The 22,571-nt window shown below is 38.9% G+C and overlaps 1 protein-coding gene across 5 annotated transcripts in view; it reads left to right on the forward strand.

Moving 5' to 3' along the window:
* The window catches only part of cita (citron rho-interacting serine/threonine kinase a), a 100,302-nt gene that overhangs the window by 15,529 nt on the left and 62,202 nt on the right, over nt 1-22,571 (forward strand). For all 5 annotated transcript variants that reach the window (XM_055198241.2, XM_073861124.1, XM_055198243.2 and 2 more), the window contains exon 10: nt 6,810-6,996. In XM_055198241.2, the coding sequence (XP_055054216.2) occupies nt 6,810-6,996 (187 nt within the window). The remainder of the gene's footprint in view (nt 1-6,809; nt 6,997-22,571) is intronic.

Below are 22,571 nucleotides of genomic sequence, written 5' to 3' on the forward strand. Positions count from 1 at the left end.
TCTGTCTCCAGCTTTATAAATGTGTTTCAAAGTAATTTTTCCATGTAACTGTAAATTATAGGTGCTATCCATTACACAACAATTTCTGTAGCCCTTAATAAGCCCAAGTGATTATTTCTTCTGTGTTATCAATGGATTTGTCACAGTGGGCTGTAATGTGTGGTGTCTCTGAGCCCAGACTGAGATTGTAGGTTAAAGTTAAACACAGAGGCTCTGAATTAATTTGACTATTTAAGTCTGTGGTACGACAATGAGCTGCTTGCCTATAATGTCTGCTTTAGGATTGGGTTAACTTAGTTAGGTGGAAGTATGAGCAAAATATGAAGTGATAGAGCATTGCGTTAGCAGTGCAAATGGTCATGGGTTCAAACACATGTTCCACACATGCTGATAAAAATCAGGGTTCCAACGGGTCCTTAAAATACTTGAAAGTTTGTGAATCCGGGGAAAAAAATTCAAGGCCCTGGGAAGTTTTTGAATATATACATAAATAGATACAGGTCATTGAAAGTGCTTGAATCTATTTAATGCAAGAAGTTTTCTGGGAAAAAATCCATATAATTCTGTCTGAAGTGTAGGTTGATAATATAAACATTTTAAACTTTAATTCACACATGCTAAACTGTTCGTTTTAAATGCGTGTATGCCAATGTTGATTCATGCCCAAATGCTTTTTTGCATAGTTGTGTTTGACATGAAAATGTCTCGGTTGCGTATGTAACTGTTGTTCCCTGAGAAGGGAACGAGACGCTGCGTCTCCCTCCCTTGCCATACTTCCTGCGTCCCTGTAACGCCGTCTTTTGCAATATTTCAGATAGCGATATACTTCCTGGCTCCTGCGTCACCCTGTCTTTGTCATTAAGCCTCACCATTGGTTGAATTTGATATACACATTCAGACGCACTTACCCCTGGAGGCGTCCCCAAAGTGTCACTGTAGTGATGCAGCGAGAGTTCCCTTGAAAGGGAACTGTAACAATGTATCTTAAAAGTTAACAAAATGTAACCTTGATCTCACTTGAAATGTGTCCCCACATTTAGTCCTTGAATTTGAGGATATTGGACCTGGAAAGTCCTCGAAAGATTTGAAGTTAGTGTGGGAACCCTGAATTTAGCTCAAGGATTCATTTGTCAAATTTTCTGATACTGTTTATTGAGATGGAGACGCTACAGTAAGCTATCGGAATTTATCAGAATAGCATATAATAGCATAAACAATAATGCTTGTGTTTCTTTCATCATCATTATTTTTTGTTTTTATTTATCTAAAATTGTATTTGTGTATTGTGTTCCACGGGCAAAAGAAACACAACATCATAAATAATGACTATTTGAGTGAACTGTCCCTTTAAGAAAGTTAATGTGACCTATCATCTTTTTTAAGCATAAATAAGAAAAATGAGATTTGCCAATGGGTTACTTACGATAAAGGAACTTAAAGGTGCCGTAGAATGTAAAATTGTATTTATCCAGGCATAGATGAATAATAAGAGCTCTGTAAATGTTAATGACATATCGTGAGCCTTGTTTCCCACTTCTTATATAAACCTTGTGCATGCAAAAGACCACTGGAAAACAGACCAATCTGAACATAACACCAACTGTGACGTTACAGTCGACATGTATGCCCCCAACATTAAATGATCTTGCAGCATGTTTTCTTAAAAAATGCGATGGAATATGCAGGATATTTTTGCAATTTAATTTCACTGTATATTGCAAAAACTGCGGGAACTTGCAAAAACGGTTTGCAGCTTTTCAATGATGTTCACATCACTTCATAATGTTCCCATGTCAACAAGTGACATGGCTGCGCTTGTGTGAAGTAAATGCAACCTTTTTTAACTTTCTGCTAAGATATATGTGACCTTTTGCTACCAAAATGCGGTGATTACGAAATCATGACAGCCCCTCACATTTTGCGCACGGAATTCTGCAATTTATGCTGTGAAAGTGCGGCGTATTTGAAAAAATGCAGCCCCCGCATAAATATGCGGACTTTGGCTGATAATGCGTTGAATCATGCGATTGTATAATCACGTTTTTCTGGAGGGACGGAAAGCTAAAAACAAACATAGATGTGACTGTGAGCTAGTGTTATATGCTGGTTAAAGGGGCTCTAAACGAATCTGTGTGATGTCACTTTTTGTTGGTGTTTGAACTAGGGATGGGCATTTTCCAGTAATTTACTATTCGAATATTTAAGCTCATAAAGAACGAATATTCGAATATTCGTTTATTTAAATTGTCAATTAAGACATGCGTGTTTTGTATTTTTCATTTTGTCATAATTTCCAATATCCACAACAAGCTAAACTTATATTTATATATATAAACTTATATATATATATATATATATATATATATATATATATATATATATATATATATATATATATATATATATATATATGTATTTTTAAATTAAGAACATTGTAAAAAATATATATATTTTTTAAATTCTTCTTAAAAAATATCCTACAGAAAAAAGGCGTTAAAACCCCATGCGGAGCGAAGTCTAACTCAAATCCTTAGTTTCAAGTCGGTCGTTAGTATGAATTCATTACTGTTTGATCTTACATTATACCAAATATTATACACTAACCCCAAATCTAAGCGAAGTTTGAGGACTTGCGAAATTTAAAGTTTAAGGGCTATCATCATTTAAACAGACTCAAAACACCAAATAAGAGCCCGGAGCAAACGAAAAAATACATCTACATAACCGACTGCTCAGTTGCCATATAAATATCTTCTCAGTTTAGTTTGACATGTATTTGTGAATAAAGGAAACCATATTTATCCTACCTGCTTCGGTGAAAGCCGTTCTTCTGACTAGATACAATAATGCCGGTGTTGCGGAGAAAACTCTTCCTCGTGATGATGGTTATACGATAAAAACAACAGACGGATTGAACAAGATTGAATATCTGTATTAACATTATTTTACAAATAACGTAAGCTGGCTCGATATCTTATTGTTCACAAAGACGGAGCTTTGACATGTGCAGTCATCCGGTTCATTTTCGATAGAGCACTGCATATGATAAATGTTCTCCGTTTCATTTCGGTCTCCGTGTCTGTCTCGTGATTAACAAAATAAAGTAGACTTTATAACAGAAAGCTTACAAATCTCTCATGATGTGTTGATGCGGGCGGCGGAGAAGCACATTTAATAACACGTGAGCCCTCGCCGCGGACAAACCCGGAGATAAAAGGAAAAACTTAAATTCGTCTGCAATCTGCATTGCCAAACAATCAGAAATACATACAAATTAATGTTCTTGTATATTTAACATTTAAGTCTGTAAAAGACAGTAAAGATGAAGTGAAAAAGCATTAAATAAGTATTTAAAAGTATTTAAACGTAACCCTTTGGTGGCAAAAACAAACAAACATTCGAATACCATTTTTTAAATTTCGAATTATTATTGCTGATCGAATATTCGAATATCCGTGCCCATCCCTAGTTTGAACTGTTTTCAAACAAACGGAGCGTAGCTAACTCCTCCTCCTGCTCCCCCTCCCTTCCGTGCTTTTATGAACGCGCCCAACCCTCACCCTCAAATCCTTCTTGTCGTTTATTGGCTGGAACACTTTGTTATGGTTTCTGTTTGTAGGTTTGGCCACTTTGTTTTTATTGCAGTTTGTAGAGCCTGGGCTGTCTACAGAGATCACGTTTTTTTACGGTTTGATCAGCGGACAGGCAGCAAGCAGATAGTGAGGAGATGTTTGCTGTATGTAACAAAAAATGTTTTATGGTCTAAAACGCGTGAATTCGCTTAGAGCACCTTTAATGCTATATGCTAACATTTAGGTTGAAGTTCTACTATTGAGGTTACAGTTACGTTTTATAGGTCTATACTAACAAAACACAAACTTTCCACTCAAAAAACGTGCATTAAAGGATAATTTCGGTATTTAACACTTTGAGTCTCATTTTTGGTTTGTTTTGGATGAACTACAGTGATGGACACTGAAATTTTGATAATGGGTCGTGTCTTGAGTTTTTGACTCGTTTAGAAGTGTCTCTTGACTGCTTCAGAATGGAAGTCAATGGCCATGCACAAACATGTCATTAAAACAACACTTAACATTCATTTTCAAAACTGTGCTACTCACCAAGTGGTTTGTGGTGTTCGTTGATGATTAAAAACAACTAGTGTAGCGAAATACAGTTTCTGTTGTGTTTTATTTGGCATTTTGTAAAAGTCCATTGACTTCTCTTGGAAGACTCATTGCTCGCTGATATATCACTCCGCCGATATATTTTTCCCATATTTGATGGCTCAGTGACCAGCCTTAGGTTTGAAGTTGAGCTCGATATTGACTGTCTATACGGAAGACACCGAGTTCCGTTCAGCGTCCTTGTACGGCAAAGTGGTTGTCGCCATCAAGTAGTCGGGAGTGTGCAAACTAGGGCTGTCAATAGATAAAAAAAATTAATCTAGATTAATCGCATGATTTCATGAGTTAACTGCGATTAATCGCAAATTAATCGCACATTTTTATCCATTCTAAATTTACCCTAATTTAACACTTTTCAGGTTTTTTATATTCTAATCATATATACATATATAGATGCTTTATGCAAATGTATGTTAACAACAGCCTGTTTACATTTTAACAGAATCACCAGCCATTGTTTTGTAAATGAATTTTCCTTTCAGAAGATTTTTCTTTCTCCATTTTTGTTTGCTGCTGCATCATTTGTGACATGTGCTGGCAAATTGAGTCGGAATTAGCAAATTTAAAAAAAAATAGTTGTTCATATTTTGACATTCTCTATTAAAACATAGAACAATGCATGATTTGTTGAAATATAACAAAATATGACAGAACTACACGTGTTTGAAGTTGAAAGAGTCAAATTACCACAAACATTTCCACATCCATACATTATATTACCTCATCAATACCTTAAAATCACTGGTTAAACTAATAGATTTAGCACACACAAAGCAAAAACATCATCAATGTATGTTCAACTTTTTTTCCTTTTGTTTGATTGACATTGAGACAGACTGCTTAAAATCTAAGTGATCTAATATAATGTTACTCATCAGATAGTTTTACCCAACAGTTAACCAAACATTTACTTAAAACATAACAGATTATAGAGCCTACCTGCGTGAATTCTTATCAAAACAGATATTTGTAAAACTGTAATTTTGTGTAGATGTCTATATATCCGGGTCGCGCACTCGCGCGTCTGTGTGCACGCGCTTCAGATATCAGTCAGTCAGCGTGAGGGGATCGCATTTGAGTCTTGTCGCTCTTAATAACTCTTTAACATTAATCAGGTACCGAACTTTATCTCTCTTAATGACTCTTTTAACATCAAGCAAGTCCTGCAGTCTATTTTCTAAGTCATGCATAAAAGCGAAACCAAAATGAATTGAGACGCATTTTTGTATTAGATTAAGCATTAGGAGGACGGTAACGTTACACCTCTCAGACGTATAAATAAAGATCATATCAGATGTCCAACAAGCATTTAGAGCATTGGATTTGGTAGACGATTTGCTTAATGTTCTTATTTCTATGAAAACCTTTTACTCATTTAGAGAGAGTCATATTTGTCTGCGTCTCTGTTCATTCAACTATGGGCTGGACCAAGGGTCAAACAGAAATTGCGCGTTGCGTTAATCTCCGTTAATAAAATTAGTGGCGTTAAAATGAATTTGCGTTAACGCGTTATTAACGCGTTAATTTTGACAGCCCTAGACTGCAAACGCTTCATATAGAGTGGAAGTATATACGCAGTTGTGAGGTGTCTGAAAATATAGTTCCACTATAGCAAATAACACGGATTGAAATCATACATTGCGCCAAAATATTTGTTTTTAATCATCAACAAACACCATAAACCACTCTGTGAGTAGCACAGTTTTGAAACTGAACGTTAGGTGTTGTTTTAATGACATGTTTGTTCATGGCCCTTGACTTCCATTCTGAAGCAGTCAAGAGACGCTTCTAAACGAGTCAAAAAGTCAAGACACGACCCATTGTCAAAATGTCAGTGTCCATCACTGTAGTTAAATACCGGAATTATCATTTAACAATCTCCAAACAATTGTTTATTCCTCAAAATCTGTATCTTTATCTGATACAGACTCAAACATAAGGTCTGTTTGCTTTGAGAGCTTTCAGCTACTGACTAACAGCCAATCAGAGCAGAGCTCAACATTATTATTCATGACCTTTCAAATAAGGTAATAATAGACCATTTCATTCTGAAGGCAAATCCTAGGGTTGTAAATGGACATTTGCTCTTAATAAAGCCACATACCTTTTATGTAGATAGCAGAGAACAATTTAATTTCAATGCATTCTTTGGCACCTTTAAGTTAATTCAAGATAAAAAAATGTGTTCTTTCTAAGAATGTTTGAATATTTTTCTAGAAATAAGACAAAATATTTTGTTTGCACCTTTTTAGCATGTAAACGTATGAGCCCATATGAGACCCATACCTATGTATGCATTGAGCTGCAGATACAGTGTGTGTTAATACAGCTGTGTGTGTGTGTGTGTGTGTGTGCAGATGCAGCGCTGCGCATCTGTATGTGTGTTGCATTGGGTTGAGCTGTGACTCACTCTGATTAGCCGACACTGCTGCAGTGAAAGGGAGAGAGAGAGAGAGAGAGCGGGTGAGCGAGTTATTGCGCTACAGTCTCATCACTGAAACCCCTCTCTCCCCCCTTCTCTCTCTCTCCCCTGCTCTCCCTCTCTCTCTCCCCCCAGTCTGTTTTTCTCTGCTGTGTGGCTCAACGATCATCTCACATGTTTTCTCCTCTCGTCTCCTTCAGCGCTCCCTCCGTTCGTTCCGTCTCTGCGCTCCGACGATGACACCTCCAATTTTGAGGAGCCCGAGAGGCCCCATCGCCCCGCGGCCGCTGCCCAGCGAGATCTCCCTCGCGACGGCTTCAACGGACGAGACCTGCCCTTTGTAGGGTGGTGCTTCAGTCGGGCCCTGAGCGCACTGGCCAAGTCTGAGTGAGTACACGCACAGATTTTACTTGTGTAGTCACAGGTGGTCCATTGGTACGGAGACGGTTGCATCACCACGGCGACTGTCACCAGGCAACACTGAGGAGGAATGTGAGATGATGCTCGTCTGTAGAAAGCTGCGGTCTCGCACTCTTTCACAGCATGCGGCTATAAGATGAATGAGATGTGTGTGTGTGTGTTCACGGGGGTGTGTAGGTGTGCGTTACTGTGAATGTTTTTAAAACCATCACATGATTTCCCATTTGTATGTTGACATGCGAATGCAGGGGAGTGGGAAACCCTCCTGCTCTGTATGTGTGTGTGTGTGTGTGTGTGTGTGTGTGTGTGTGTGTTGTGTGTGATATGATCATACACACAAGATGTAAACATTTGGTTTTCCTGATCAACTGTGTGTTTGCTGCGATGTAGTAAAACCTTGAATCTGTTGTTTTCACTCCATTTCCTTTGGGTTGGTGTTTACTGATGCACGAGTCTCGGCTCATATTTCAATCTAAAATCAAAAGTGGTTGTTTATAATCTGCTTAATAAAACTAAACCTAATTTTAAGACCATTATGTTTTTTGCCTCATGGCATTATTTTTATTTCCCAATTTACTGTAATGCAATAAAATCTTGTTTTTTATATTTGATTTAATTTACACCACGGCAGTGTTTGTTATGCTGATTTGAGTCATTGTAGTACAGTAATGAAAATTTACAGAAAAATGCTTTGTTGACTTCTATACGCTTCTCATGTTTTCTCATGCAAACTATAATTTGTTCACACATCACGTTTTTGTGAGCTTCACTGTGTTTGTGAGCTCAGTGGTTCCTTGCATCTGTAAATGCATTTGAGTCAGATTACAGTGGAATCACGACACGTTAGATCAGATCTTTCCCATTATGGGACACGTTTTTCCCAGGAGCTGAAATAAGAGGTGACAATATTGAGAGGAATGTCACAGGGAAAAGTGAGAGAAACCGTCATAACATCATTCAGAACGATGATGAATCCGGAAGGTATTACTATGGTAACCAGAGTGAATTTCCTCTCCGCGTCCACTCCCTCCATCCAGTCTTGCTCTTTTTCTTTTCTAATCCTGAAATGCAGATTTTTCTCTCTCTCTGTGAGTCACATTACTGGCGTCTTCATAAAGGCAGCGCGCGTGGGAATGTTAATGCTGGATGGCGGGTGCCGATTGGTGGATTGGCTCCGCCGGAGACGTGCTGTGATGTGAGCTCGGTGCCTCTCTCTTGAAGCAAACAAAACATCTGTAGTGAGCGATGGTCGTAAAAAGAGACCACTAATGAGAAATGCGCCGACGGCATGCCACATGCACGCATGTGCGCGTGGCCTGTCGCAGTAGCTGTATATCTCTTTCAACACGCACACGGCAGTGTTTCCTTTGCATGACATAAATTCATTTCTCCTGCATGACTGCTCATGTCTTCTATAGACAAACATGCATTTTTAAAAAGCAAGAAATCAGACAGTGCATGTCAATGTTGCAGGTGTCGTATGCTCTGAGCTCAGTCCAGTTGTGTTGGATCTTGCCTGTGTCGTGACTGTAATATACCGCGTGTAAGTCCTTCATCTCCTTTCTTCTTAGTCATTTCTCCTGATGCGCGTGTCGCTGTAGCAGTATGTGATGTTTGTCACATCAAGCATGTTGTGCATCTCTTTGCTTATTTATAAGTTCAGTGCCCTCATGATGTAAAAGAGTTCATGGTTTTCATTCATTCATTCATGTTTATCTTAACCAGTTCAGTTTCAGTATGTGCATTATATTTGATTTCATGTATATCGCACAGTGGAGAGCATTGCATATTAGCAGTGCAAAAGGTCATGGGTTCGAACCCAGGGAACACACATACTGTATGTCGTTTTAAAGGGGACCGAGAATGAAAAACCATTTTTACCTTGTCTTTGTTGAATAATGGTAGTCTACCCACATTCACAAACATACAAAAAGTGCTAAACATGCTAAACATCTCAGCCTCATAGAAATTCGTATTTTAGAAATGTCAGCCAGAAAACAGCCCAATCTGAAAAACTGATGCTTATGACATCACAGGCATCTAACTGCACTTCACTTTAAAATAATTGGCTACATTTTTTGAGTGGCAGCAAAGTCAGCCAATCAGTAATGAGATTGCAAGTTAAGCCAGTAGGGGGAGCCAAATAGGTGCAAAACCACTTGTTTAAAATCCCCCACCCTAATAGAGCTATCTGAGAGAGGTTTTTAGGATGCTTCTAAGGCATTACAGACCCAAAAAAAAAAAAATTGTCTACATGTCACATCACAGAACAAGGATAAATACTCCGTTCAATTATTCTATGTCACCTTTAAATAAAAGCGTCTGCCAAATAAATGTAATAAATGTAGTGGATAAATGTAATGCAAATCTTTGCATTGCTGTAATGATACTGTATGCATGGTTCCGAACTGGTCCTTGAAATCCTTGAAGGTTTGTGAATCTGGGGAAAATAATTCAAGGCCCTGCTGGGAAGTTTTAGAAAATATACATACATGGATACAGGTCATTGAAAGTGCTTCAATCTATTTTATGCAAGAAGTTTTCTAGGAAAAAAATCCATATAATTCCCTGTGTAGTGTAGGATAATATAAAAATCTAGACTTTTTAAGCACATGTGCTAAACTGTTCACTTTAAATGCTTATATCTTCTGTATGCGAATGTTGATTCATACCAAAATGCTTTTTTGCATAGTTGTGTTTGACACATGAAAATGTTTCGAGTTACGTATGTAACTGTTGTTCCTTGAGAAGGGAACGAGACGCTATGTCTCCCTTGCCATACTTCCTGTATCCCTGTAATGCCGTCTTTGGCAATATTTCAGAAAGTGATATACTTCCTGGCTCCCGTGTCACCCTGTCATTGTCGTTAAGCCTCACCATTGGTAGAATTTGATATACACATTCAGATGCACTTAGCCCTGGAGTCACAGTAACGCAGCGCGAGTTCCCTTCAAAAAGGAATTGTAACAATGTATCTTAAAAGGTAACACAATGTAACTTTGCTCTCACTTGAAATGTGTCCCCACATTTAGTCCTTGAATTTGAGGGTATTGGACCTGGAAAGTCCTTAAAAGGTCCTTGAATTTTACGTTAACTAAAGTGTGGGAACACTGTGTATGTATACCCTTTACGATACAACAACCTTTATGTTATTAGATTTGTTATAATGATTTGTTACAATGTTTAAGTCATTTTGAAAATATGTAGAAAGATGGGTTAAAAGGTTACTTACCATCTTAAAAATTTAAAGTAGTCTAAAAAGACATTATACTTTTGTCTAGTTTTACTCAAAAGTGCTTTTGGTGTGTTGTACTTTGCATGATTTTTGTTAACAGAATTTTATTTTGGTGAAATCCGAATTGAAATCCAGTCAATTGGAATTTATTTGTTGAAGGGTGTTAGTGCTGGGCAAAGATTAATCGCGATTAATCGCATACAAAATAAAAGAGATTTTTTGCATAATATATGTGCGTGTACTGTGTCCAATTATTGTGTACATTTAACCACACACACATTCATATATTCATTTCAGAATTGTTTTACTTATATATAATTTTTTTAAATTTATTTTTAATATAGAATATATAAAAATAGAAATAAATATATATAAACATGTAAACGTTTCTTAAATACATACATGAATGTGTGTGTGTGTGTATTTATTTATACATAATAATTACACACAGCCCATACTCATATATTATGCCAAAAATCACTTTTATTTTGTATGCGATTAATCGCGATTAATCTTTGCCCAGCACTAAAGGGTGTACAATTTTGGTATTTTATATTAGGGTTGCACAATATTAAAAACAATTGCAATATGTATTAACTTTTGCTGAATATTATACGGTCATGAATCATGATACAAAATTGCTTTAGGTTAGTAAAATTTCAAGTTAAAGGTGCATTGTGTAATTTTCAGGAGGATCTCTTGACAGAAATGCAAAATAATATACATAACTATATAATGAGTGCTGTATAAAGACTTTATATAATGAACTGTTTTGTTTTTTTATTACCTGAGAATGCGCTGTTTTTATCTACATACAGCACGGGTCTCCTTACATAGAAGTCGCCGTCATGTTTCTACAGTAGCCCTAAACGGACAAACTGTTATACAGAGTGCGTTTCGTCTCTACGTTGTCTCAGACGACGACATGTTTGTCCTGTGGCAGCTACCATATGCGTTTTGAAAATGAGAGGCTGTTTGTTGGTCACTAGATGCTGCTAAAACGTACTGAAATCCTTTGGTTATTGCAAACCATTGCAGTATGAACATTTACGATTTTCCCTGTGGTGAAGCATAACGGTTAATCGCGATTAATCTATAGCAAAATAAAAGTTTTTGTTAACATCATATTTGTGTGTGAACTGTGTATAATAACTTTGTATAGATAAATGCACACACATGCATGTATATATTTAAGAAATGCTTACATGTGTATTTATCGTGATTAATCATTACGCATTGATTTCGCTATGTCTCACGGTCCTATTCTCGATCAATATTTTGATATCAGTGTCGTGTGCAGAAGTACTGTTTAATCTTTCCTTTTCTCCTTCATCCTTCATGGTGATAAAGTCCACATTTATCATTGTGAGAATTACTTGGCTCACAATGCAACGTATAATATTATGTTGGTTATATTTGATACGGCAGTAATCGCATTTTCCTTTCCCTCAGTGTGTTGTTAAAGTGCAGTAATAAGCTGTCATGTTGAGGAGGACCGGTTTGTTTTCAGCAGCTTTAATTAGACTGTTTCCGGCGAGGTGGTGCTGCTGTCTGCCGTAGGTTCATCTTGTGTAGGTGGTTTCTTCTTCTTCTGACTCTGACTCACGGTTTAATGGTTAGTCGAAAAGACCGCATTGTTGATTTGACTGGTGAACTCAATTAAACTCTTACAAGGATATCGTGGGTTAAATGCCAGTTAATCTCTGTCTTTACTGACAGATACTCTTGTATGAACTTAAGTCATTATGGTGGTAACAAGATATTGACTACACATATGATTTTTCCCAAAAACCAGATTGGAATGGCATTAAAATAGAGTGCTGTGCTTTTAGAGATGCTGCTTCTCTGTCACTGTGTGAACAGAAGTTATATCCTAATATTTGTTTTCTATAAAACACAACGACTGGAGGCATCAAAGCAGCTGTTGTGTAACGTTCACTGCCTTCCTCAAAACAACTAGTCAAACTCCAAAAGTCTTCATCTTTGTACCCGTGTTTCGGTGTGCTGTTACATAACGGTAAACTACTGGCAGCTAAAGCCGAAGGTATACTCGGGCCGTCTGCGTATGCGCGCCGTCCGCATGACGTCATTTTCATCATCTGGATAGTCTGCATACGACAGCGCAAAGGTGTGAAAATGTTGAGATGAGAAACTACACTACAAACAATTACACAAAGACAATAGACAGCATTTGCACACAAACCATTGTCTTTTTTATTTTATTTTTACTTCTTCCAAGAACAGAAAGCTGTGGAGCATTTTTGTCACCATTTTGATTCCTGTTCTTTGTTTTTCTTTTTGGTTGTTCTAAACTTTGTTTGCATTGGTGGATCCGCTATTTTTCTTTTTATCTATCCTAATTTTTTTAATGTACTGTAAATGTCGCAGATCATTTTTATTGCGTACTTGTCGAACGCGGCCATCTGCGCCAACAGCGATGAGTATACTTGCAAAGCCACGAGGACGCCAAAAAAAGTTATACATGGCCCTTAAATGATTAGTCCATTTTCTAAAAAAAATCCAGATAATTTACTCACCACCATGTCATCCAAAATGTTGATGTCTTTCTTTTATTCAGTCGAGAAGAAATTATGTTTTTTGAGGAAAACATTCCAGGATTTTTCTAATTTTAATGGACTTTAAATGGACCCCAACACTTAACATTTTAATGCAGTTTAAAATTGCACCTTCAAAGGACTCTAAATGATCCCAAACGAGGCATAACGGTCTTATCTAGTGAAACGATTGTCATTTTCGCCCAAAAAATAAATAATTTGCACTTTTAAACCACAACTAGCGCGACCTCCCGTAATTGAGTAATGACGTCGAAACGTCACGTGTTACATATATGAAATGCACATTTGCAGACCATTTTACACAATAAACTGACACAAAGACATTAATTAGTATCATTCGACATACAACAACGTCTGAACGGTCCTCTTTCTCCACACTTGTAAACACTGGGGCGGAGTTTCGCATACGTCATCCGTGACCTTTCGGCGTGATGATGTATTGCGTGAGGGCGTGCTGGCACGTCACATGACCGGAGATAGACCGATGTTGTGGTTTAAAAGTGCATATTTTGTATTTTTCTTGCCAAAAATGACAATCGTTTCACCAGATAAGACACTTATTCATCGTTTGGGAGTCCTTTGAAACTGCAATTTTAAACTGCATTAGAACCGTTAAGTGTTGGGGTCCATCAACATTTTGGATGACATGGTGGTGAGTAAATTATCTGGATTTAAAAAAACAAGGACTAATCCTTTAAGTTGCCAGCAATCTACTGTTAATTTACAGTTCTACTACCGTTAATTAAAAGCTCCCCTATATTTAACGGTATGTTACCGTATTGATACCCTGGAACCTAACTTATTTTTATTTGGGAAACCATTTCATCAGTATTTTACTGTTTACTGTTAAAAACAGCATTTTCCTGTAGAATCTAGCAGTTTTTATACTGTGCACTGACTCACTAGTCATGTATTTTTGATCAGGCTCTATTATGATGAATCACGTTTCCTCTGACGTCAACAGTTTATTATCCAAGACAAGTTGACTATAAAAGCTCACAGGAGCAAAGAGCACCGTGCATGCTCATTAACTTGACCTTTTCCAATGACTGATCAATAGAGCGCAACATGTGTAAGCGCCGCAGTGTCGCCACAGGAACATTGTGAGAACATGGGCTATGAATCAGTGTCGGTTGGGTCTGTCGGGCAGGATAAGAATACACGCATCAGCGTTCCAACAGATCAATAGCTACTGTATTCGCAGAATGCATAACTGCGCGTGTGTCCGTGATGGATGTGGGGAGTTAGCCAAAGCAACCTTCGACCACTTCGGCCAAAAAGAGCGAGAGTCTCTGACGTGTTTGCGCGTGTATTGTTGAATTTGTGGCTGTGCTGATGACGTGTTTCAAGTATCAATACTGCAGTGGTGCCGCTATTGTAATGCTGCAGTTATTGAATTTTTGCTGAAACCTTTATTGATGCCGGCTAATGTGGAATGTAATTCTCAAAGGTTATCTGCACGCCGTGCTTTCTCGTATATACTAAAATATTACTGCATTGAAATTCTTTGTTCTGTCCGAATGTGACTCTATAAAGGGGTGCTGGGTTTGTACGACTCAAAAGGCCCAATTTAAATTGCGTAGACTATAATTACGCCGCGAGTCCAAACACCCGATTATCAAGTCAGTTATGGGCTTTGCTGATCAGACCCCTGGGATGTGTCTGATGTTTTTCCAAAGGGAGCTCTCTAAAGTGCTGGGTAATGGACTACTTTACAGCAAACAGGGAGAACCACTAATCTTGTTAGACCCCACTGGTACGATGCCAGGGAAAGCATATTTAGACCTGTACCGAAACACACCAGAACGGTTTCTGTGTTAAGATGGTCTCTCTCAAGGGGAACCGATCCGATTGTAAGGTTTTCCATTTCACAGCTGGTTATATTAAAACATGACTGAATGTATCTGTGGATACAGATCTTCTCTCTCCAGAGGAACCGAAAAGCCTCTTAACTCGACAGTAGTTGTTCTCACTGCTCTTAAAGGGCTGAGAGGTCAACATTACCCCAAATATAAAGTTGAGTTATATCTCCGTCCATAACTTCTTACTGTCATCCTTAAAACACAAAGTACAGTAAGGGGGCGTGCACACCAAAGCTTTTATCCCCGCGGCTTGCGCATATTTTCAATTGTTTCCAATGGAAGCGCTGGGTTTTTTAAAACGGTCAGCGCTTCTCAGATTTTTTCTGCGCTGAGCACCGAGAGTTGAAAAATATTCAACTTTGGGTGAAAAACTCTGCTCGTCAATGTCAGTTCTCACACATTGGAGTAAGGGCGGGACAAATATCACAACAACCAACCGGCTAACAGCTGAAGTATCACAGCTACCAAAGACCTCAGCTGAAGAAAGCTGATGCTCAGCTGAAAAAACAGCTGGCATTCGGCAGCCTCCAGGCGTTTTCAGATGCGTTTAAAAGCTTTGGTGTGCACGCTACCTAAGTTTGAAAGTTTTATATATATATAACTTACGAAAATAACTTCAGTGTTCTTTAACTTCAGTGTCCGATAAAGTGGCAGAAAACGATTAAGTTACTGAAGCTGCGTGCACATTGCCAGCGATTTTGTAGCTGTCTGTTGCCCGTCTCCTTTAATAAGGTCATTAGGAGGCGCCCATAAGGCAGCTTGTACACCAAGGTGTTTTTTCGTGAGGCCTGCGTATGTTTTCAGTTGTCTGCTTATTAAGTCATGACATAAGGATTACTGTTTCCGGGTCCAAGCCTCAACTCGTTTTAATCGAGGATATTATTTAAACTGCTGAATTTTAAGCATGGTTTATTTATATTACACATTTAAGCAAATAATTTATAAACTTGCAGTGTACAGTACACTGCAGTCTCCAGTCTATGTCCATGTCTGGTCATCTTGGATTTTGTTATGGAGATAAAAATTAGGATTGGGTGTTTTTGGTTATTTTTTATTATGATACGAGTGTATATTAGTGTGCTTTTTTGTTATTCCCTTATATGGCATTTAAGATTAGACCCAGAAGCGTTGCATGACGTCAGACTTAATAAGCGGATGGAAGCGCTGCGCTATTAGAAAAACGTCAGTGTCTGGTGGTTTTGTCTGCGTTAACCATTTTTCTTATTTAGCCTGGAACATTTTTTTACTTTTTAACTTGCAGCTAATTTTTCACACCAAAGCTTTTACGCCCGCGGCTGGCGCATGTTTTTAATTGTTTCCAATGGAAGCTCTGCGTTTTTCAAATAAGCCAGCAGCTAGCGGTTTTCCTCCACGCTGAAGTTGAAAAAAATAAAATAATAAAATGCGTGAAAAGCGCCACTCGTCAATGTCAGTTTTCACACACCCGTCCAATCACAGTGGAGGAGGGGCGGGGCATTACCACAGCAACCAACCGGCTCACAGCTAAAGTATCACAGCTACCAAAGCACTCAGCTGAAGAAAAAACAGCTGGCATTCAGCGTTGTCCGGGCATTTTCAGCTGCCTTAAAAAGTTTTAGTGTGCACAACCCCTTAGGGGCGTGCACACCAAAGCTGCATCCGGTGCGTGTTTTCAATTGTTTTCAATTAAAGCCCTGCGTTTTTAAACAAGCCAGCAGCTAGCGTTTCTTTCCGCGCTGAAAGCCGGCACTCTGTGGTTTTTCCGGGCTCAGCTCTAAGCGCTGAGAGTTGAAAGAGATTCAACTTTGGGTGAACAGCTCCGCTCGTCAATGTCAGTTCTCACACACCCGTCCAATCACAGTGGAGGAGGGGCGGGACAAGTATCACAACAACCAACCGGCTAACAGCTCAAGTATCACAACTACCAAAGCTCTCGGCTGGCGATCAGCTGAAAAACAGCTGGCATTCGGCGTCCTTCAGGCGTTTTCAGCCGCGTAAGAAACATTGGTGTGTCCTGCCCCCCAGTTGTCCAATCACAGTGGAGGAGGGGTGGCACAAATACCACAAAAACCAACTGGTGCATCGTACAACGACTGATAAATAAAACAGAAGTATCAAAGCAACCAATGTAAAAAAACGCTGGGAAGCACCCACACTTTGTGTTCGCCGTTAGTTTTAGGTTGAAGTCGTTGAACTTTTCTTAGTCATGTAGCTGGACACGCCCACGTCCTGACATGCTAGTCACTGGCAGTATGCACACAGCTTAAGAATAAGCTATTTTGTATTATTATATATATAAAAAAACCTGATATGTAAAATCATAGAATACAAAGAGGGTGTGCTTTCTTTTTTACATGTCTCTATTCAGAAGTACTTTTCTTATTCCGAATTACTGAAACACTTATACAAAAACACAAATGGCTTAAAGGTCCCTGTTAATTCAAATTATAAGTTTTTTTGGATTTTAGCATTGAAGAGCAACTACGGTACAACTACATGTAAGTGTCTATTACTACATCTTAACAATATGCAAAATACCCCAAATACCAAATACATACCCCAAAGTAAACAATAGCGGGAGTTATTGTTTCCAACGTAAATGGAACTAGAACTAGAACAAACAGACGAATTTACTTCCTGGGATTGGTGATGTAGACGAGACCGACATTATAATAATTCCTCCTGCTTTGACTCACAGCCTATAAGTTAACTCCTGTTGGCATTGCATTGTGAGCGAATCTTTCAAACATGGTAAGGAGCGTCACATTTCCGGCTGACGTCAGAGGTATTCAGACTAATCACAATGTACAGATTAGTTGGCCATTCAGGGACACAGAGCTTTTCAAATCGATAAGTTTTGTACAAAATCAAAGCGTTTGAGGAAAGCAGTACATATGGAGCTGCAAAAATGTACGGAATTTGCGAACACATTGTATTATACCAAATACAAAAAATAAAGTTTTTTTTAGCAATGAAATAGGTGCACTTTAAGATTTTAGCCTTTAAGGATATCTATAAACTAGTGTGGTTCAAAGCATTGACACAATTTACAATTAAGCTAGAAGTATAGTTCAATTCTTAGCAATAAGCTAGCGTCCGCGTACGTGGCACAAATTGTGTAAATTTCTGCTGTATTTGTGCGTACTAACTTTGTACACTTAGGTCGCAGAAGATGCATTGCATGTTGTTGCAATGTGCTTGCATCAAACATCGGTGTACAAGTCAAATAAACTATGCTTTGCAAGGCTGTGCATTCGTCCGTGTGCGTACGTTCGCGTACACATAAAAACATTAAACTATACTCCGGGCTTTAGAAGATAATTCAGAAACAACAGTCTCTCACTTCCGGCAAATACAGATCTCCAGGGAACAAATATATTGATCAAAATGTATACCTTGTAATGCACTGTAAGTCGCTTTAGATAAAAGCATCTGTGCATAAATGTAATGTAATGTAATGTAATGGATCAATGACATCATTCTGCACTTCAGCTTCTCATCAAATTCCAGGCTGTGAGTAAACTAAACACTGTTTGCTATTTTTAAAGGGAAGTAACCACTTAAATTATGTCACCACAGTGGGTCTTTAAAGTTGTTTTTAATGTGGATTTTGTATTTAGTGTTTTCTTTCAGTCTGAGCTATACAGTAATGTACTGTACTGTTTACAGGGTTCCCACGGGTCCTTGAAAGATTGTGAATCTGGGGGGAAAATGAAAGTTTTTTGAAATATACATACATAGATACAGGTCATTGAAAGTGCTTGAATCTGTTTTATGCAATAAGTTTTCTGGAAAAAAAATCCATATTATTCCCTGTGTAGTGTAATATCTTGAAAATTCTAGACTTTTTAAGCACACTAAGTGCTAAACTGTTCGCTTTATATGTTTATATCTTCTGTATGCGAATGTTGATTCATACCAAAATGCTTTTTTGTATAGTTGTGTTTGACACATGACACCATCTCGGGTTACGTATGTAACTGTTGTTCCCTGAGAAGGGAACGAGACGCTGCGTATCCCTTGCCATACTTCCTGCATCCCTGTAACGCCACAATATTTCAGATAGCGATATACTTCCTGACTCTCGCGTCACTCTGTCTTTGTCGTTAAGCGTCGCCATTGGTTGAATTTGATATACACATTCAGACGCACTTACCCCTGGAGGCATCCCCAAAGTGTCACCGCAGTGACGCAGCGCGAGTTCCTTCGAAAGGGAATTGTAACAATATATCTTAAAAGGTAACATGATGTAACTTGCTCTCACTTGAAATGTGTCCCCACATTTAGTCCTTGAATTTGAGGGTATTGGACCTGGAGTCCTTTAAAGGTTATTGAATTTGAAGTTAACTAAGGTGTGGGAACCCTGTGTTTACGGTATTCTGCTCTGTATCAAAGCCATAAGTCAATCAGAGCTGAAAGTGTCTGTAAAATCCATCTGAGTTACTGAGATACACAAACAGCTACACTGATCTCAGATGGTAATATAACAAGATTGAAAGATTTGAATCTGCAGGAATGGATGTCATTTGTCGATTTCTTAGCATGTTTATCAGGGTTAAGATTGTTGTGTTATGTCCTGCAGGTTTAGCTCTCATTTAAGTCAGTTAAAGATGTTCATCATGAGCTTCTGCCATTGATTCACATTTACCCTCGACTGCAGCATTGGGTTTTATTGAGTGTTTCTGTTCGTAAGCGTGTTGTTGTAGCCGCTGAGGTTCAATATTTATCTTTATCTACCGATTTTAAAGGAAGGTAAGGAAGATGGTCCTCATTGCTATACTGTTGTTTATCTTCACCTCTATATTTAGATGTTTTATCCTGTCATGGATTTTGGCGTGAAGTGTTTTTTTTGTGTGTAAATTTTGACTTGATCATTGGTGATGATTTGACCGAATAAGAACATTAAACTACATGATCCTAATATAAGTGTACATAATAATAATAATAATACTAACTGTATTTAAAGTTTAGCTGTGTAAGAGTTTATGAACTGCAGTCATCAGACCTCAGCACACTCACATATGTAAATGAAGTAGTGGGCAGTTTTTTATTACCTGCATTCAAGCAGAAGGAGGTTTGGACTTCCAGCATAATCAGCAATTCAGTTCTCTCTCTCTCTCTCTCTCTCTCTCTCTTTCTCTCTCTCTCTCTCCCCATCTTTCACAGCATTTTACTCTTCATCCTCTTCCTCAGTACTGTAGTGGTGTGTATCTCTCACTCTCTCCCTCATCTTCCTCAGCATTTTGGTGGGCTATCTTTCTCCCCCTTCTCTTACTCAGTACTGTAGTCGTCTTTATCTCTAACCCTCTCCCTCCTCTTCCTCAGTACTGTAGTCGTGTGTATCTCTTTCCCCCTCCTCTTCCTCAGTACTGTAGTGGTGTGTATCTCTTTCCCCCTCATCTTCCTCAGTACTGTAGTGGTGTGTATCTCTCACTCTCTCCCTCATCTTCCTCAGCATTTTGGTGGGCTATCTTTCTCCCCCTTCTCTTACTCAGTACTGTAGTCGTCTTTATCTCTAACCCTCTCCCTCCTCTTCCTCAGTACTGTAGTCGTGTGTATCTCTTTCCCCCTCCTCTTCCTCAGTACTGTAGTGGTGTGTATCTCTTTCCCCCTCATCTTCCTCAGTACTGTAGTGGTGTGTATCTCTCACTCTCTCCCTCATCTTCCTCAGCATTTTGGTGGGCTATCTTTCTCCCCCTTCTCTTACTCAGTACTGTAGTCGTCTTTATCTCTAACCCTCTCCCTCCTCTTCCTCAGTACTGTAGTCGTGTGTATCTCTTTCCCCCTCCTCTTCCTCAGTACTGTAGTGGTGTGTATCTCTTTCCCCCTCATCTTCCTCAGTACTGTAGTGGTGTGTATCTCTCACTCTCTCCCTCATCTTCCTCAGCATTTTGGTGGGCTATCTTTCTCCCCCTTCTCTTACTCAGTACTGTAGTCGTCTTTATCTCTAACCCTCTCCCTCCTCTTCCTCAGTACTGTAGTCGTGTGTATCTCTTTCCCCCTCCTCTTCCTCAGTACTGTAGTGGTGTGTATCTCTTTCCCCCCGTCTTCCTCAGCACTTTAGTTTCTCTCTCTATCTTTCTCCCTCCTCTTCCTCAGTACTGTAGTGGTGTTTATCTCTCACTCTCTCCCTCATCTTCCTCAGCATTTTGGTGGGCTATCTTTCTCCCCCTCTTCTTCCTCAGTACTGTAGTGGTGTGTATCTCTTTCCCCCTCTTCTTCCTCAGTACTGTAGTCGTGTTTATCTCAACTCTCTCCCTCATCTTCCTCGGCATTTTGGTGAGCTCTCTTTCTCCCCCTCCTCTTCCTCAGTACCGTAGTGGTGTTTATCTCTCCCTCATCTTCCTCAGCATTTATGTTTCTCTCTCCTCCCCTCCTCTTCCTCAGCACTTTAGTTTCTCTCTCTATATATCTCCCTCCTCTTCCTCAGTATTGTAGTGGTGTTTATCTCTCACTCTCTCCCTCATCTTCCTCGGCATTTTGGTGGGCTCTCTTTCTCCCTCTCCTCTTCCTCAGTACTGTAGTGGTGTGTTATCTTTCCCCTTTCTTCATCAGCACTTTAGTTTCTCTCCACCCTCTTCTTCCTCAGTACCTTAGTGGTGTTTTTCTCTCTGTCTCTCCCCCTTCTTCCTCATTACTGTATTGGTGTTTATCTCTCACTCTCTCCCTCCTCTTTCTCAGTACTGTAGTCGTGTTTATCTCAACTCTCTCCCTCATCTTCCTCGGCATTTTGGTGAGCTCTCTTTCTCCCCCTCCTCTTCCTCAGTACTGAAGTGGTGTGTATCTCTTTCCCCCCGTCTTCCTCAGCACTTTAGTTTCTCTCTCTCTCTTTCCCCCCTCTTCCTCATTACTGTATTGGTGTTTATCTCTCACTCTCTCCCTCCTCTTCCTCAGTGCTGTAGTGGTGGTGTTTATTTCTCACTCTTTTTCTCAGCATTTTAGTGGGCTTTCTTTCTCTTTCACTCCCTCCTCTTCCTCACTGTAGTGGTGTGTATCTCTCTCTTCCCCCTCTCTTCCTCAGCACTTTAGTCTCTCTCTTTCTCTCTCTGCCCCTCCTCAGCACTTTCAGATGTAATGAGGCACTCTTTAATGGCAGAGCGAGAGAGATTTGAGTTTAGCCCTCAGGATGTCTACGAATGGGAGGAATATTGGCATTACATACATAGCGTGAAATAAGACGATGTAGCCTCATTTTGCCTCGTTTCTGTTTGGGAATTAAGAACAAGTTCCAGAAAAAAACATTCAGTTTTTGTAATGACGATGGATCCTGACGGTTTTTGTTCATGTGCATTTTTCACTTGATGTATTCAGAACACTGTACTAAAACACTACTGTATGACAGGATTTATTAACACTTTACGTAAGTTTACAAACCAATTTCAGACCAGTGAGTTGTTTGTTTAACTTGGGAGACTTCTGTAAGTCAGTACATGATAGATGAACCGGCTTTCAATCAGAGTTTGTACTTAGATATGACTTTACCACAAGAAGTTTGCAAATGTGTTATCGGTAAGATTTTACCGAACAGATCAGATTGTGTCTTTCCAGTTGAGGACAGCATCCATGCATCCTAGGATAAAATCTTAAAGTAGTCCATATGTAAATCTCTTTACCCCAAACACAGACCTACAGTCAACGGCAGATTTTAGAGAACTGTTAATGTATGTTTGCTTGTAAATAATTAACATTTCTAGTTCCACCTTAACACTTTTAACATGACGACCCTTTCCCTAAATCAACATATGCTGTTTTTTTCTATGTAAGTTTTGCAGATAAGCTAACCTTGTTTGCTCATATCATCTCATCAGAATCTCATCCATGTCTTATCATAATAGTGTTTTCATTTCTTCTTTTCTGTGAATCTGTGAAACCTTCAAAGGATTGCTCATA

Source organism: Misgurnus anguillicaudatus, chromosome 22 (genome assembly GCF_027580225.2).
Source record: "Misgurnus anguillicaudatus chromosome 22, ASM2758022v2, whole genome shotgun sequence".
Classification (NCBI taxonomy): domain Eukaryota; kingdom Metazoa; phylum Chordata; class Actinopteri; order Cypriniformes; family Cobitidae; genus Misgurnus; species Misgurnus anguillicaudatus.